This window comes from Cavia porcellus, unplaced genomic scaffold (assembly GCF_034190915.1).
Source record: "Cavia porcellus strain 051 isolate PalLab524CR breed Dunkin Hartley unplaced genomic scaffold, mCavPor4.1 scaffold_22, whole genome shotgun sequence".
Taxonomy (NCBI): Eukaryota; Metazoa; Chordata; class Mammalia; order Rodentia; family Caviidae; genus Cavia; species Cavia porcellus.
Window position 1 is genome coordinate 43,870,313 of NW_026947505.1, and position 19,411 is coordinate 43,889,723.

General features: G+C 36.6%; 1 protein-coding gene across 3 annotated transcripts in view; it reads left to right on the forward strand.

The window, feature by feature from the left end:
* The window catches only part of Pkhd1 (PKHD1 ciliary IPT domain containing fibrocystin/polyductin), a 472,244-nt gene that overhangs the window by 230,701 nt on the left and 222,132 nt on the right, over nucleotides 1-19,411 (forward strand). For all 3 annotated transcript variants that reach the window (XM_063233114.1, XM_063233116.1, XM_063233115.1), the window contains 2 exons: nucleotides 4,816-4,884; nucleotides 7,322-7,450. In XM_063233114.1, coding sequence (XP_063089184.1) covers nucleotides 4,816-4,884; nucleotides 7,322-7,450 — 198 coding nt within the window. The remainder of the gene's footprint in view (nucleotides 1-4,815; nucleotides 4,885-7,321; nucleotides 7,451-19,411) is intronic.

Below are 19,411 nucleotides of genomic sequence, written 5' to 3' on the forward strand. Positions count from 1 at the left end.
GTCTTCACCTGCTAAGAACACCTGCTTCTGAAAACAAATCCTGTTTTGAGTGCAGTTATACAATTTCTTAAGTCAGTGTTTTGAAAATTTGCCTCATAGGCAAACAGGTAGAATGCTTGTCTGGACACCCCTCCCTGGAGGATATGGTTCTGTAAATCACAAGATATCAAAAATGCCTTTTATTTCAGTGTGGTACACATCTCTCTGAGTCACAATCACAATTATTATTGTTTTCTGAGTTAATTAAGAAGGTTTAGTTGGACTAACTCTCAGGACTCTGGCTAATGTAGTTATGCCTATTGGTGTCTATCAAGTTCTTCTATGCTTAAAAAAATCACATCCTTGAGGTGAAGACCTGCAGGTGTTCACAGGATTTTCACATAGTCTTTTCATTAACGGTTTTTAAAAGAACATGTGTTGCGAGAATCAAGGTGACTTTCGTGGCTGTTTCTGTGAGGTTGAAATTATACAGGAGTGTGATCAAGTGGAGAAAGTTACCCAGGGTCCAGCTGACAAGCAAATTTCTGCAGGTGAGTCAGAGAAGTCATCGCATGGGGAATGTGGTCAAGGTCACTGAGCAGGAGAGGAGAACGAGTAGGAGCATGCAGGTTTATGAGGAAGATGGGGAAGAGAGATGACGTAGTAGACATAGCAACCTAAGATGAAAGCTGAGAGGCAGGCCCAAGACCAACGGCTGGCTCAGGAATTGAAGGCTGGTATCTGGGTTCAGTGTAGATAGAGTTAGAAAGAGAAATCACAAGTCAAGGTGAGACTGGATAAAGTTTGCAGACCTCAAAATAGTTGTTTCTCTGTGTTCTTTCATTGTGTAGTCTGTAGACAACTCATATTAGATACATACAGACTGAACTGTGCAGTCTGATACATGAATAAATTCAAATGGAGAGGGGAAAGTGGGTACGAATGGGTACGTGAAACAAGGATGAAGTCTGTGCTAACTGAGATGTGGTTTTCTATTTAAATGAATAGGCACTTATTACTCCAAAATTGTAAAAGAATATTAAATCTGATTGGGGACAGAATTCAATTTTTCTTTTCCTTACCACTTCAGAGAGGACACAATACCCCCAGCCACTCACATCACATTTAGCTGAGTAACTCTTAGATCCGAGTATAGGAACTCACTTCTTAGCACATTTATCTCTCCCTCCTATAACCCTATATTTTTAGATAGCTAAAATGAGGTAGCATTCATGAGAATAACTTGGCAATAATTTCTTCTATCAAAGGACTAGTTTTTACAATCTGGAAAAGATCAACTACAAGGAGACTTCATTTATAAACAAGATGGATTAGCCAGTCTCACTGTTCAAGTGCAAAATAGAAATCTTGAGCACTGCGAAAACATATGTACAACATCACAGTTTGTGCAAGGTTTTAAGCTCTTCCCAAGTCAATACCTTTAGTTTTAAAATCATTTTCATTCCTCTTTGTATTTATTCAAATTGGAAACGAGACTTTACATTTACAGCCTTTTAGAGTAAATACACCTAGCAAACTTTAGCAGATTTCATTAAGTTGCTTACAACGCTTAATACTACAGCTCATCATGACTAGGTGCAGCTCTACAGGGAGAAAAGGAGAAGAAGTATATTTCCTAAGCCTTGTTAACCAGCATTTAGAATAATGAATATGCCTAATAACAGTATTGATCACAGTGAGTATTTATTGTTGACTAGGTGCCTGGTCCTCTGCTAACTATCTTCTATAAATTACCCCATCTTTTTCTCCCTGAACTACCCTGTGAGGTGGACAGTATGTGTTGCTCATTTTCAGGTGAAGTGAATGAGGTTCAGTAGTTCCAGGGTGCAATTCTAAGACAATGGGCTTCAGCACCCTTTCTTTATATTCACAGCACCCTTTATTATCTTTCATGACCTTAGAAGTTGAGTTTGGGAAAATCATGTCTCTTGATCCATTCTTATACATTCTGAATCAGCTCCACAGGTGACATGTAGTGTGGTGATACAGGAAATTAGACTCTGATAATTTTTTCTACTTCTGATTTCTTTTTGTACCTTCTCTGATACTGAAACCACTTCTCTCCTCTGAATGACATGCACATATTTAATTTTAATAAAGTGAGTGACAAATTTCCTATATACATTTTAGTATTCCAATATCTGTGTGAGAAAGGGATCCTTGCGGAAGTGAGGATTGTGTGTGTGTGTGTGTGTGTGTGTGTGTGTGTGTGCAGCTCAGCTCTGAAGCCATCTGGACAGTGCAGTGAAAAGAGCTCCGGGGGCAGATGCTGAGCCGGGAAGGTGTGGCTTTCCTACAGTAGAACCTGGGCAAGGAGTGAAGGTACAAAAAACAGGAACATACTCTGATAGCAGTGGGCTATATTGAGGGCTGGTGTCTTCAGTCTTTGGAAGAATCGTCATAATGAAAACTACCATGCATGGATGTTTATGATATTATTTTACATGCAAGGAATTTGAGATACATTGATTGGTTTCTCTGTATATTAAACATTTCCTATATCTAGTTGGAAAAATATTGCCATAATTCCTTTCCCCCAACCATTCCTTTAGTAGGTATAGTTTTACTTACTTGGGGCTGAATGAATCCTTATCAAATGATGAGTTCCTTTGAAAAAGCCTTGATGTATGGCTGTTATCACTTGCTTTACCCCAGTGTTGCTGTTGTCTTTTGAGGCAGGTCTCTATGTAACTCAAGCTAGACTTGAATTCACTATGTAACAGGCTAGCCTCAAATCTGAGGCAATCTTCCTGCCTCATTCTCCTGTCTCAGCCTCCTGAGTGCTCGAATGACAATCATGTACCACCACTAGGTCAATGGTTTTGTCCTAAGAAAGGGCACCGACATACTGAAATCTATGCTTTTTGGAAATCATTTAAAAAGAATGATTTTTATTACAGCTTTGGATGAACTGAAAAAAAATTTGGAAAAAGTTTCTTTTTTCAAATATTTTCTAATTTGTCTTTTGTAAGCTTGACTCTGTGACAATATTCAATTCTTTAACCCGCGGAAGAGCGTTCTATTGTTACTGCATTCTGTATGTTTTCTGATGCCACTGTGACCATATTTGTCTTTTCCTTTTCATTTACCTTGTTAGTTATGCTTGAGGTGCTCAGAATAGAGTCCCATATACTGATACATGAGAATAAAGTGTATGCATTCCTCACAGTACCTAGAGTCATAAGATACATGAGAAAAATCTCTCAAAAATTTGAAGTTAGGGTTTATGGTTCAATGGTAGAATGTCTGCTTCGCATGTGCAAGGTTCTAAGTTTGATGCCCAGTACTAAAAACACATTTGGAGACAAAGACAGTGCCTTAATTCTATCTTAATAGATGAGCTTACTGAACTAAAACCAAACTTGGCATAGATGTCAGAATGGCATTTGAAGTACTTGTCATAGAATGTGAAGTACTTTTCAACTTCAGAGAATACATGGATCAACATAGATAAATGATTGAGCTAGATCCTATGAGAAAAGAAGAGATAGTTGGCTGGTGGCATTATTATTATTACTTTTTTTGAAGTTAGAAAAGTAGGTAAAATATGTAGCAAGATAAAGGATTAGTTCAAGTATAGTATTAGACATGGTGATAGACATGGAATATGTCAAGAGAAAGTTGCCATGTACCTAGTTTGCAGATGTACAGTACAAGGGTATATGTGTATATATATGTATTGAGACAAGGTCTTATTATATATTTCAGGCTGGCCTTGAACTCACGGAGAACATCCTTCCTCAACCTCCCAAGTGCTAGGTTTACAAGGCATGTGTTACCATGCCCATTTTGAAAACAATATTAAATGAGAAAATGGTCAATATGAGATAGAATTGGAGATATTTCTCATGGAGCTCTTCAGAAGTTATTTTCATTGCAATGTTTTGAAATGTATGCTTTGTAGTTAAAGGGAATGGTTTTGGTCATCCCATCTGTGATGTAGAAATGTTTCAGGGAAACAAAAGCAGAGAGCGTGGGTTTGGCCAAGTCTCTGAGGGCCTTGGGCAGCTTTAGGCTCTCCAGTGGTAGGAGGTGCTGACTCCCATGACACCTGATAAAGCAGGAAGGTAATTAACCAATAAGAGACAAGGTGTTGCTATAAAAATGAAATTCATGCACCTGATTACTAATTAATCAGGCGTGAGAGCACCTTGTAGATGTATTCACTATTTAATTATAGCAACCTCTCTTGGCAAAGAAGCATATGTTCCCAGCTTAATCTACTAGTTTATACTGACATCAAATTGTCATTATCAGAAAGAATCAGGGCTTTTGATTATTTCCACTAATTTATTGAACACTTAAAATTAATGAACCTCAGGCCTTTTAAATGTGCTCAGTTGGTTTGGAAGATGGGAGGAGAAAGGCGGATGGGGAAGAGCCTTCATTAAAAGGATAATTTGTTTGGATAAAGGTAAAGACAATACATTTCATGGGTGATCTGAACTCTACTGGTGAAAAACACAAGAATTCTAAAACCTGAGCTTATGAAATGATGGAAACAGGATGTGAGATGTGGCCTCCTGGACACCATTGGCTTCCAAAAACCATATAGCTAAATGGTTGGTTCCCTCCCTAACTATGTGCCAGCTATTTTAGAGAGTCTCACTACAACTCAATTTATTAAATAAAAAAATGAAAACCAAATATTAGAAATCAATTGTTAAATTAACAAGGAATTCTTTTTCATTGTGAAAATTTAATTAGGCCAAGAAGAATATTGCATGAAACCATCTTTTTTACAAGTGAATAATATCATTAGTATTTAAGATGATCTTTTTATTACTCCCATATTGTAGATGTTTGTATTCATAGTTTCAGGTGAAGATCAAGTTCAAGTGAGTCTCCAGGTAGAGGAAGGCGAGGTGCTCCCAACTATTTCTGGTGAGTATTAAGTCACAAAACAGGAGCATGTGGTGCAGCACAATGTCCTCTAATAGTTACAAGTTCATCCTCTTCATGTTATTTATAAGCAGGCAAGGATCAGCCCTGCATACTTATCTCCTATAATTAAAATATGTGTGTTCATGTCAAAGAAAGATATAAGGGTGCATTTATTTTTCAAAACAATGCAAAGTAAGAATTGAAACATGTAAATAAGCACACTTCATAAATTACAGACCATATGTGCACACAGGACTGCAGATCTGCAGATGGGCCATTAGACCCACTCCAAATGGAAAGAAAAATGCTTGATATCTCTAAACTTTAATTGTTTCTGGTAATTTCAGGAAATCAGTATAAACAATTCCTCCCCAAAAGTCATATGGTTCTTTGAAACCTTTCTAACTCCAAAAAGAGAAAAAAAAACTAATCAAAACTGTCAAAGAATAAACACTCCATAAGTACTTTCTGATGTATTTCATTGTTTGTTTTTATTTGTTCCATGTCAGTTTGCAGGAAGGATGCATCTTTTCAAAGGCAGAGTTTTCTTGTGATTTTCAGTCCTACTTTAGGTTAGAGCAGAGACCCTGCTAAATGGAAAATGATCTAATAATTCTTTTACTTAATAAATAAAAGAGTTAAACATACTGGATGCAACTGTAGACTAGAACTGATGGTTTTGCTCCATGGTTGTTGTAATATGAAGAGAGCCATTCAAGATTGTATTCCTAAAAGATACTTAAGTCCCAGTGCACACCACTGAACTTTGTATTTCCTGCCTTTAATCCATCTTTCTTCTGTAGTGCTGTGTTAATAGAAGGCTCTGTGTGAGCTAATAGGGGATCTGACAGTGGGCAAGATGGAGTGGTCTTTGACTATATTGTGTTTCATTGTCTCTTGGGGACGACAAAGAAATGATTTACTAGTTAATTAATTATCTTTAAAATAATTATTACCAAGGAAGAAAAACCCTTATAAGTCTTTCTTCTGAAACTCCGACATTCAAATTCTCTATGAGCATTGATAGATTGGGTTCTTATTCGTTTTTAAAAAATTTTTATTAGTGCTTATTTGCAGTACATAATATTTACATTATTTCTGTCAAGTTGGTATGTTTATAGAATGTATCTTAATTCCTTTTCTCATCCCCTTTCCTTCCCTGTTCCTCCTTCCATCTCTTAATCTCCTTCCCATTTGAGATAGACCTGTCTCCCTGCTTTCTATTATCTATCTTTTATTTTGTTCTTTATTTGTAATTTAGGTTTTTACTATAACAGAAACCATACAGTATTTATTTTGTAGAGGACATATTTTTTTTTTTTTTTTTACCAGTACCAGGGATTGAACTCATGACTGCCTGCTCACAAGGCAGGTGCTTATGCTGCTGAGCTATATCCCCAGCCCCCTAGAGGACATATCTTTTGGATAAGCTCTTTTACCAGACCACCTTAGTGAAGGATGAAATATCTCTGGATGACCACTTCTGATTTAGAATTTCTGGTTCAGCCATTGTCAAAGTGGTGTAGCACTCAGTATGTACTATACAGATTTCTGTGTTAAGAACTCTGTAGAAGAACATCATAAGTGGCCAGCATCCAGAGATTTCCAGGAGTCAGTGTAAGTAGGATATGCTGTACTTTTTTTGTTAATTACAATATGCTGAGTAAATACTATGTCAACGAACTATCTTTCCAGCCCTGTAATTTAAGTATTATAGGGCTCTTGACGAGGATTCATGGGGCCTGGGGTTCTCCTGGAAAAAACAATTGAGTATTTCCTGTGATTCTTACAGCAGACACTTTCTCTTTACACTTAACAATCCCCGGGCTTATTAGTCATCCTCAGAGATTAAAGGACAACCTCTAGGCAGATTGTGACAGAACCTAAGTATCAAACATTGGAGGTTAATTAAATTATAGATTTTAATATGATAGGCGACTAGAAAGTCACTAAAAACATGTTTACAATGAGTTTAATGACTTTAGAAGATGCACAAGAAAAATGGCTAGACTAAGCAAAATGACAATTTGTTGTAAAGACAAGAACTGGATATATTATAATCTCATATAAATACTGAGAAATTCTGAGAGGAAACTCAAATGAAAGGTTGTCAACAATTATCACTATGTAGAAAGATTACAGGGAGTTATTACATTGTTTTCTTGCATTTTCCAAATAATACATAATAGACATGCATAACATTTGTAATAAAACAAAACATAGGTGTTTAAAAAGATTGAAATATCTTTTTCCCAGAGGTGGAGTTAATTTAAGGTTTGGATAATATTTTGCTTGCCTGCTAATAAATATTTTTATGAAATCTTATATAATATTAAAAAGCATCTATTTGCGAGGTTAAAAAGTACCACCTGCTCCTTCAAATTAGGATATAATTTAAAAATTATCAAAATGAATCAGATTTTTCTTTATTTTCTAGCTTCTAAAGCTGCACCCAAATCAGCTTTAAAATGGTCCCTCTCTGCGACATGGCAGGATGTTGAAGAAGGCTGGGGCGGACACAACCACACCATTCCAGGTCCTGGGGCCGATGTCCTGATTTTACCCAGTGAGTAAAACAACCTAGGAGATTAATCACAGGCAGACTGAACCAGGCCTAATCTGATTGGAGATTGTGTTTTTTTATGTTGTACAATATAGAAAGAGAATGGAAATAATTTGACACTTAGTTGTCACAATTCTTTTTTAGGAGACTAATTTAGGAAAAGAATTTCATGGCTCAGTGAAATCCAGAACAAATAGCCTACCTTTATTAAAAGTGAAGCAAGTAAACATTATCCTAAAAGGGATTCAAGTAATTACTAACTGGATAATGTTCTTCCTGTGCCAAAAGAACACGGATGATATGAAAGAAAACAATTCATACATGTTTATTTTCTGCTTTTGTGAAGTTTTACATATAGAACCAAGAACAATGTAAAGCTGTTGTCACAATTCCTTAACGTCCTAGAGAAATAAGACAGTAAAACATCTACCCACCTCTCTCCATCCATGTACCTATGATTACCTCCAAGTGCAGCAGTGTACAACAGTGCTAGCAAACCTAAGGTGTGCGTGCCACAGAAGGCTGTTTGTGTCATTGAAAGCTCTGAAAGGTTTGTGATCATTGATACAGAAGAAAGGTAATTTCTAGATATGCACAAACAAACACCCATATGAAAAACATTCTTTTTACTTTAAAGTGAATTCATAAAAAATCCCAGAAAAAATTTCACTGGCCTGAGATGAAAATATCTTGCATAGAATAAGAACTGTATTTCTTCCCACAAATTCCAAATTCCATTTATGGTTTAATTGGCACCTCTTAGGCAATGGTTCAGTTCTCCTTTGGCCACCCATGAAGCAATAATCATAATGTCAAACATTTACTGCACAGTAACCGTGTACCAGGAACTGTTCTTCATGTACTGATTTAATCCTCCCAATAACATTGTGAAGTAAGTAGTATTACTATCTTCATTTTTACAGACAGAGAAACAGGCCCAGGGCAGTTAAATAACTTGTTCAGGGTCGCAGAGCTTTCAATTCAGCAGAGTCATGATTTGAACCCAGACAATTTGATTCCAAGTCCTTATTCTTAAGCAATAAAGCCCATTTCCTTTCTTAAAGGACCAAAGGTAATATAACAAAAAGAATAGTTATATTGTTTGCTTTATTTATAATGGCAGAATGGAGACTGAATAAAACAAAAACACACTGGCCTCTTTCTGGAGCTTGGTCTGTGTTCAGGAGGTAGATACAGGAGAGAAAGGCTGCCCAACACAAACTTGAATTATTGTTATCATCTGACTTTCCTATCATTCCTCTCTTCATTGGAGGATATAACTTTTTGAATAAACAAGCTCTAGAGTCATTCTTACTTACAAGGAAAAGAAAAATCTGCTCTCTCCCCACCATCTCTTTGATAAATCTCGCTATTAGAATTGCCCAAGGCTATGGTTTTTCCCACTGAGCAATATTTCCACCACCCTACACAGGAAGGAGGAGAAGCTTTTGAAGGTTGCCAAACTTTTTGTGTCCTTTGGGGCTTTTATGCTGAGGAGCAGTCTCAGCCATCTTGTTTGGAATTGTGCTTGACAGCATCTGTTACATGTCCCAGGTGCTGGGGACATTCTCCATTGTTCTTTAGTCCTCTGTTCAGGATTTGCTCAAAGAAAAGAGCCTACGTTTTTCATGAAGCTGACCTTAAATAGGATAAACCTGTCCTGTGGGTCAGAGAGCAATGGCTGGGAATGTGTGTTCATGGACACTAGTTATAGAAAGTGTCTTCTAATTAATTAGTCCTGCAGTGTGTGACAAGGAAAATAAAGATTTGAAACACCCATATGAAATAGTGAGTTCATAAAAATCCCAGAAAAAAAATTTCATTGGCCTGAGATGAAGATATCTTGCACAGAATAACTGCACTTACGTTCACTATGTGTAGTTTTCATGTGAAAAGGTAAATGCGAGAGGAGGTGCAGACTGTGATCCTTGCTCGGTGCCAGTTGCTTTTCCTCTCTAATCCAGGGCTCTTCTGATCCCTCTTCTAATCCAGGGCGGTCACCTGCTATTGGCCAGCCCTGGCATTCATTGTGCTTTTGTTTGTACCTTGGGCAGGAGCTGCACTGCTGTGTCTTCTGACTTCTGACGAATCTTCCCTGGTATTCTGACCTTCTCTGATGGGCCTTTGGGTGGAGTCTCCATTTCTTTCTAATTGTGGCTGTGCCTCTCTCTGAACTCTTCACCTTTGCCAGGCTCTCCTTGCTTCCTTCATTTTAGTCTTCTTTGAATCAAGTTTGCTCCTCTGAGTCAGGCAGAAGGACAGACGCTCAGGAAGTGTCACTTAAATGAACTTCATGAGCTCAGGGAAGCCATCTATAATTTAACAACAAAAGAAAAATTGGGGGCTGGACAAAGTATAGGGTAAGACTTTATGAATTTGTGGAACATAGTTATGTTTTGAATAGATTTCTAAGAATTACAAAATGATTTTGATAAGGGTCGTAGCAAGTGTCCTCCGAGTGCTTCATATGTGCCATGCTGAGTGATCCACATTAACTTTTCTTGCTTAATACTCACAGCTACTCTGTAACATGAAGCTGTTTTATTCACACTTTTACAGATAAAGAAACTTGGGTGCAGAGAGGTTACAGAGTTTAAGTTTTAGAAGTAAAAAAGACTGAGCAGGGACTCAGAGTTTGTTCAGAGCTCTTTAGCATGACTCACTTTCTCTTTCTTTTCTTTTCTTTTCTTTTCTTTCTTTCTTTCTTTCTTTCTTTCTTTCTTTCTTTCTTTCTTCCTTTCTTTCTTTTTCTTTCTTTCTTTCTCTCTTTCTTAAATTGCTATCTCTGATTGATAGCAACCAGATACATAACTTACAAATTTATACTTCTCTGTTTAGTGTTTATATTACTCCCTTAACTAGGAATAAAAATAAAAACAAAAAACACTACCTATTGAATATGTATGGATGCAAAATACCCTACTTGAGGAATTCAATCTCATCACACACTGTTGGAAAAATTAAAGGAACTTTCAACATAGGTATCTAATACAGTGAAAAGTGAACTAGGTTTGCATCTGGCATCAAATATAGTCATGTTTCAAATGAAAATCCCTTTCCAACTGTGCTTAAAAATATTTACTAAGCACTCCCTGTGTTCAAGGCACAGAACCAAGTGTGTATAATCTGGATGCCAAGGGCAGGTTAGATACAGTTATAATCGCAACAATTGGTGATTTACCTGGGTTAATAAAACACAATGCACACTAATATAACAAACAGCCATAATAGACACAGAATGCATTTAGAATCATACTGTGTCATGTGAGTAGAGGAGAAGGGGCTGTAACTAAGAAAGGACAATTTGTAATGGACTTTGAAAGATGGGGTAAAAATTTAAGGCATGGTTATGAGACACACAGGGCTATCAGGGATCTTTAGTAAATATAGGAGAAACCTGAATTCATGCTTGGATGCTGGCATTTACCAACTATGTAACATTATTGTAAAGGCTTCTATTCTCATGCATACCATGCAAACCATAATTAATATATACCACGATGTTAGGAGGATTAAACACGATGGCATCAGTGCGCACTCTGACCACACAGAGCACTGGAGGTAATGGGATTATACACGAAAGCCGTGATTTGTAATGTATCAGGTGGCCTCATCTTTCACTTCCATCTGGCTGCCCCCTTGGCCTCTGGTATTAGCGACACTTTGTATTTGCTTTCCAATGGCTTATTATTTAATTTTCACAACATCCTTGGGAGCTAAATAGGTAATAACTATTATTACAGTAAAAACCCATTTTTACATAATACGATTTTAATGGAACTGCTGATTTTACAAAATGAAAGTGACGGGTAAGGAAGATTTAAGTGATACTTTTGAACCTCTAATATAATTTCATGGTGTTTTGTGTATTTTAATTCATTAATAAAGGAAATGTGTAGAACATTCCCATCATTATTCAAATAGAATAGCATAATTTTTCAATAAAATTCTTAGGGTAAATTGCCTATTTCTATTTTCTGGGAAATCAATTTTATGGAATGACCTCAGACCCATCCTATTCCATAAAAATAGGACTTTACTGTACTAATAAAAGGTATCACTATCTTAAGTATGATACAGTTTTCCTTCAAGGCGTTCTGTCTTTATAGACATTGGATTTTGAAAGAGCTGTACATTTTCCTCCACGGTGTTCTATGGAACAGGCTGAGGTGATTATATAGAATTCGTTCTTGTGGTTTAGTTTATGATAACTGTGCTCAATATAAATGCACACACCTGGCTGCCTTTGCCTTCTAAATATTATAACAATTGGTCTGACACAGTCTAAATTTTTTAATTAGTAGGAACATGTTCTATCTAACTTATTATGCAAATTCCAGGCTTCCATGAGGAATAGTTGGTCAAAGGTAGTAACATGATCACTCAAGTGCCTCTTTTGTGCTTTGTCTTGAAATGTCCAGAAGGATTCGAGAATGACACTTTCATTTTTCCTCTAAAGGAATTTTAGTGTTGGCAGGATGGTACGTTTTTGCCCAGGACAGGCCTAATGAAAGGAAATTTTTTCATACTCCTAAATGATAGGATTCTGTCTTGAAGAATACAGATATGATATCATGTAGCCTCCAGCATTTTTTGATGTGTGTGTTATGGTAGAATTCATTTTTCATTTTCTATATTACTTTGAACTGTACTTATTTGAAGAGATGAATGGGATAGTACCGTTTTTCTTTTATAGGAGTTCTTCTATTTGTTCTGATTCTCGGTACTTGGGTATTTTAAATGGCAGAGAGGTTCATCAAAGCCATGTGATGTTCAAAGATGGTAATTTTTAATGCCTTTCTTTGTTCAGTTATAAAGCATTACAATAGATTGGTGATATAAGGCAAGATGATCATGAATCAGGGAGTACTTTTTGAGGAAAGGCATTTCTATAAAATATTATCCTTATAGAGCTATTTGCTTGGTTTGCCTTTTTAAAATCTGGGGGTGTACCTAATTTAGGATGGTTTATACACAAATTAAGCTTCAGGTGTGCACCACTGTCTTAGTTACTTTTTACTCGTCGCTGAGACAAAATACCTGAAGCCCAAAGTTGGGAAAGGAAAGGTTTATTTCTTACAGTTTTTGGAGGTTTCAGTCCATTCTTAGTTGGCTCCAAGGCAGGATGGCATGGCGGGGCTGCAGTTCAGGGCTGCTGCAAACAGCAAGGCTGAAACTGGCAAAAGAGCAAGACACACCTTCTTCCTGCCATTATATTACCTTCTGGCTCCACCACTATGTGGGTGTGGCACTGACACCATAAATCCAAGCACTAGACCATGAACCAATCACAAATGCACAATGCAAATGCATGAGGCCTGGGGGTCACCAATATAAACCATGGCAACCACGAATTAGAATCCAAACATTGGCACTGTTTCTGTAGCCCTGAAGTAGTTTTCTTAAGTTTGTCCTTGTTTCATTTGGAAGGAACAGAAAAGTCATACAGACCACCAATCAGTTATTCTTTATTACTAGCAAATGGGAGGGCAAGAAACTTAGGTTTAAATTGCTGGGGCTCTTTCTATGATGCATAGCATTAGAATGCTGATCATTTGAGTGTGGATGTTCTGGAATGAAGCTACCCAGAAACCTAACAGCTCAAAGCAAGCACTTTATTTATTTATTTATTTATTTATTGTTGGTACTGGAAATCGAACTCAGTACTTCATGCTTGTCAGGCAGGCGCTGTGCTGCTAAGCCATATCTCTGGTGGCACAGACTTTATCTTGCTTGTACTTTTGTGTTCTTGTGGAGATGTTCTTGTTATTTCAAAACTTGCAGTTCAAAAATTGCAGTCAGTTGGTGTTTGGGTTGATATCATCTGAAAGCTCTCTTGCCTTTGTACTTTAAAATGCCCTACCCATGTGGCTGGCAATTAAGGCTGAGTATTAGCCAGAACTTATCCAGAGTAATTAGCTAAGAGATGTGAGTTCCTCTCCTCATAGACTTCTCTGTAGGGCTGCTTGTGCTTCCTCACAGGATGGTGGCTAGATTCCAAGCAAGAGAGAGTTTAGGAGAGGGAGACCCAAGAATAGGCAGTCTATGAGAACTATGCTCATGTCTTCGAGTCTCCCTTTGTAGCTTTAGAAAATTGTAGTCTCATATTCTATTGGTAGAGCATGTCACCAAGGCTAGCCCACATTTAGGGGAGGGAAAGTAGTCTCCATTTCTTATGGGGAAGAGAAGCAAAGAATTTACAGCTGTTTGTAATCTACCACTGTGCATGTCTGGGGATGCATGTAATTAAGAGCAGATGTATCTGATTTAATTCAAAGGTGTTTTAAAGCCTGCTAAATATATGCTTCTTCCCCACCTAAGCAGACTTTAACTTAGATTCTCTTGGCTTGCATGGACCAGAAATTGGTCAAAGGGCTTCAATTTCCTTATTTTTCTTACCCACAATTCTTAGTGTAGTGTATCATACTGCTTCATCTGTGCCTGAAAGTGCTATTACTCAATTCTCCAAATGTAAGTGAACCTCTGATTTGTGACCATTCATTTTGAAATGGGGATAGACAACATGTTCACAGCTGCACATGTGTACATGCAAGGCCAGGACCTCTTCTTGGAAAACTGGCATGAGAGGAGAGATGGAAGGAAAGTATCTTGAGCCTTTATTCTGGGACAAAAATTGAAGGTCCAGAGAGCCTATGGTCAAATTTTTCTTTGGTCTTACTTAGAGTGAGAAGGCTACTCTTCAAGATTTTTACAGGGAAGAATGGACAAACACCTGATTTAATAGTTGCTTTCAACACACAAGCCAGAACTACTGTCAAACAAACAAAAAGACGACTTAAAAACAAAGGGGATCCTTAGAAACTGTGTGATTTTTTTTTTCTTTTTTTTTTGCCAGTAGCTTAGAGGGGAACATACACAGATCTTAGTGCTTATTGGTTTACAGCAAGGGGTATTAAGATTATGTCTTTCCTGTGAAAAGAAAAAAGTCAGAATTTTCAACTCCATGGAACAAATATTCTTGTGGACATCTTCAAGCAGTTTATTTTTGATATATTGAATATAAGTTGACTTTTTGTGTATGGAATCTTAAACTACAGGAATTTACTATTTAAAGTAATTTAAATTCAAAATCCTTTTTAATATGGAATCCTTAATGAACAGAATTATTAGTAATTTGTTTGCTTTATTTTGAAGTAAGTTTACTTATATTAGGTAAATATTAATATACATAGAAAATTCAAAATTCAGTGGCTGTTTAATCTCACTAAAATGAGCTAACATAATGCATTTTTATGAACAGTGAAATGTTATGAAATGCGTTGAAATTTATTAGCCCAAATTACATGATTTTGGATTCACGGAAAACAGCATTGTAGTCTCCTAATTTTTGACCTAGTGTCACAAATTGCTTCCTAAAATTCATGAGAGGAAACACTGGAGCTTTACATGATGTGTTTTAGATCACACCTCTAAAATATGGTTGTATTTGTGAATCACAGCACATGGAGACTAGAGAATTTCTTTTGAGATGAGTGTGATTCTGATGGCCTCTCTAAGGGAATGATACTAGCACCCTAACTGACCAAGGCCCATGGCACTTTTCCCCTGCAAGGATGGGCAGCCAGGAAATGTAAAATGTTTTCACCAAAATGTATTTTCTCCACTAAAATAATCACTTAGTTAAAACCACAGTAATTGTTATTTCCTATAAGTGACAAAAAGAACATAAAAATATAAATATGCTGAAATAAGTTAGCTTACTTACCCTAATCTAATTTGTCAATCTCTGCTAGACTCAATCATAGTGTTTGTTTCTGGGCTAATTAGAAGTCACTTAGAAACTTCTCTTGGGATGCAAACTCAAGTAGGCCCCTGTACTCTTTATGGCTTGTTAACTTGCTGGAACTAATTACAGTTTTACTCTAATCAAGTCAATTTTTCAAACTCTTTCTTGGTTTCATTCACCTGAGAAATATTCACTATCCAAATCCATTAGTAATTTTAGGAGGTGCACAGATTGTAATTTGGGTAGAGGACAGGAGCAAGATTTGGGGAAGAAAGAGATACGTTAGAGACCCAAATTTACCGTGGTATTACACTCATGTTGGAAATTACTATTTTTCAACTTCACATTTGCCTCAGTCTCCCAGAGATCTGACCTGCCTGGATACTGTGGGTCCAGTCTGATGACAACCTAGCAGGTATCCCTGAAAAAATTCCACTGGTGTATCTTTTTGCTTGCTATTGGTGTGATTTTGCTACTATAGCAAAATTTTTCTCATACAGAACTATTATAGATTTCTGTCTGTAAATTACAACTACATATTTCCTAGAGGAACTATGCGTTCATCTCATTGGGATTTTTAAATATATTTTGGCTTTAATAATACAAATCATAAGCTTCATGGTAGCAGTAAGTGCAGTGATGTTTGTTATGGAAAAATATACTATAAACTTAATAGGAAAGCAGAATTGGTAGGACTTGGTGACCTACTATGTATGCAAGAAAAAGCTGAGGCTGATGAGAACTTTTACATACAGGTGACCTGAAGGATGTCATCAATGAAAATGGAAGATGCAGGCAAAGAAATAGGCTTAGCAGAGAAGATAATAACTCTAGGATAGGCAGAGTAAATTCCATGTTCAGATGCCTAGATCTTAATAGGAAGTAGGGATCGGAGCTTGAGCGTGGGGCACAAAGATTTGAGAACCTAGATTTAGTTTCAGTCATCCTCAAAAGAATTACTAAGGAAGGTTTCAAGATTGAATGAAGGTTAGAATAAACTTGAGAGCATTTCAGAGAGATATAAAGAAAGGGTAAAGGATAACTCTTTGGTGTAAATTCTCACTTGAGTGGCAGGAAATGATGCCAGAGAAGAAATGATGGAGATTATTAACAGTAGACGAAGGAGAACTAAGAGGATGGTAATTTGGAAAAAACACTCAGGTGGCTTCTAAAAATCAAATGCATAATCTAATGTAACATCTCTTGCTAGTTTTATCATATCATCTGGATTGGATCCATGTCTTACATTATTCAGTATTATTTTTGTTAAAATTAAAAGCAATTACTTTACATTGAGACCATTTCTTATGTGGTACAAAGGTTGTCATTTGTTCTTTTGTTTATAATATTGCTAAGTGGTCCAAATTAACTGGCTCATGTGAAAGGCTCAGTCAACGGACCTTGATATTTTGCAAATTCAGTTTCTTCATCAGAAAATAGAGTAGGTTATGTCCTATAAAATATCACTGCTATTTCCTAAAGTTTTACTGTTTTTTCTATTTTCCTACAAAAACATAAAACATCATGATAAATATTTTTAGAAAACATTGAGGGGTGAGTTCAGTTCTGGAAAAACTGAAATTTGTATTATATAAAACATTGGCTATCAAGGCACATTGATCAATTTCTTCCATTTCTTTAATACTGAAAGAAGCATTCAGAAATTGCATTATTTATTTTGGGATGTTGATATTACAAACTAATACCTTTAAGATCATTAATAGTTTTAGTGATCAGTTACTCTGATTTTCCTGGAACCAAGTAGTTTTCTCAAATACAGGACTTGTAGTGATAAAATCTGGAAAGTCTGAGGCCAACCAGGACACATAGGTCACCCTACTAAACGTCACCCTGAAAGTTTGTACTAACCCTATATCCTGTGATTTGCACTGTAACAAATTCTCTGAGGGCTAATGTAATTTTTCTTCAATTTAAATGCATAAGCTTATATTATACCTAGTTTCATTCCTTCAAGGACTTTGTCTCATTGAACCAATATTTTTGAGGAGGGTGTTTCTCACAGGAGAAGGAGACCTGAGTGATTGCACATGTGCATTACCCTCCTGCTGAGGAGTAGGGAAGCAGAACCAAGGAAGGAACCCTGCCATGGAGGTTTTAATGTGCAGCAGGGCTTTATTCACTTGCTCTAATTGAATTACTTCTTATTCTCTTTACTTTATGGTATGATTTCCATGCAGATATTTTTGGAATGTAGAATTAAATAATTCATGATTTCCCTATCATTGGTTTTGGTATTGCTGCCATTTCTTGAGTTGATTATACTCAACTCAGAGGACTGGAGGGGGTTTTTGGGGTCTCCTCATGGGCAGAGGTTTAAAGGTAAGGATCTGGCCACATGATGAGGCATTACAAGTGTTGATGCGCCAGTGGGCAGAAGTAGCATAGGTGCTGACCCTTTGGTCAGTAAATGTTACACTGACTAGGGGTTGCTAATGTTTTTGTGTTCAGGTTCCTTTTACAAGTCTAGTAAAGCCTCAATTGATTCTTAAAGCAATGTTTTGACATATAAAATAAAGCAGTTAGGATTACAAAAGAAACCAGTTATATTAATAGAGCTATGAAAATATTAAAATAAGTGTTGTGATATAATTATACATTTTGATGAGGATTTGGTAATAATAACTATTGCTGGTTCTAATAACTGTCATAATTTCAATGTCATCATTGCCAATATTCTCCAGGAAGGGCTGCCATAAATTTTGCATGCATTTCCATGAAGAAGTAAAGGTTCATTTCCTGCCTTGTGGATCTGAGCTAGGTTTAGCGACTCTCTTGACTGATAGAATATACAAATGACGTTCTGGGAGTTCAAAGACAGGGTTATAAGAGGACCCTTTGCTGAATGTCTACTTGCTATTGGGGTGTTCCTTTTGAGAACAGTCCTTAGACTATAGGATCTATAGTCACATGGAAAGTTCCACATCTGTCATGCTGCTTGACAGGCCTAGATAAATTCCAGCAAGTGGCCAACATTAATTTCCTGTCACAGAAGTGATCTTAGACATTTAGGATAGTTAAGCCAATAGGTGGGTCATAGTGACATTTCTGAAGTTTCCTTTCTTTTATATCAAACATATTATAAATCTCCAATTTTATTCTTACGGTGATGTTACTCAGGATTTATTGTGTGTATTAAATAATATTCCCTTCGAAGGGGTGTCTCTTGTTCAGTTCATTAGTATTGCACCAGGCACTGGCAGAGTTAGTGCTGATCATGACTATGCAAAAGAGATAAAAGAGCAAACATAAATTAGAAGCCTTCTTTGAAATAAGCATTGCCTCCCCTCCATAACTATTTGCTCCATAACTTCTGTTTTCAAAATATGTGTTATTAAATTGTGAGTTCACAAATCCTGTGTTCATTGAGCAACTATTTTCCAGACATATAATTTATTATGTGCCAGCCACTTGGCCTCATGGTGGGAACAGAATGATAAACAAAACAGTTCCAGTATCTACCCTCTTATTACCCAATGAGAGATGCAGAAATGCAATCACACAAATAATTATCAACTAGCTAATCTGGTACATACTGCGGGAAACATTCAGAATGATGCAAGCACTCAGCATGGGGATCTGGGTTTGAATGGAAGTGAATCTTATTACAATTCATATTGTAAGGTTAAACACAACCATTTAGATAATAATAATTACTACCAATAAATTCACTCAGCATTCTTCAAAATGTTTTATAAGAAACTAATGCCTTATATAAATCACAAAAAAGGTAAATAAGTGTGGACCATTGTGGGTTAAGCACAGATAAATTCCTTTGCATCTGATGTTTTCAAAGCTGTTCGTATGATCATGTGTGCTAGGTATCTTCTAGAGGGAGATGCAGTATATGCTGTTCCTTAAATGCTTTTCACCATGTAACTCTTTTATTTCAGAACAACTCACCACATCAGTGTTTCAGGACAATGTTTTGAGTGCAAAGTACATTCATACTAAATCAAACAACCACTGCAGGAGGTTAGGTATTTGGTCACTATTAAGATCACCTCTTCTGTGAAGAACAAAAAGATTTGACAAATGGAAGTTTATATCTCTCTTCCAAAAAGAAAATACTCTGTTTCCTGATGTCAGGGAGTTGAACATCTGTCTTTTTGCTCTACTCTTTGCTGCTTCCATTCTCCAGGTCACCCATGATTCATTATGTCTGTGGGAGCTCTAGCCACCACAATCACATTCGCAAT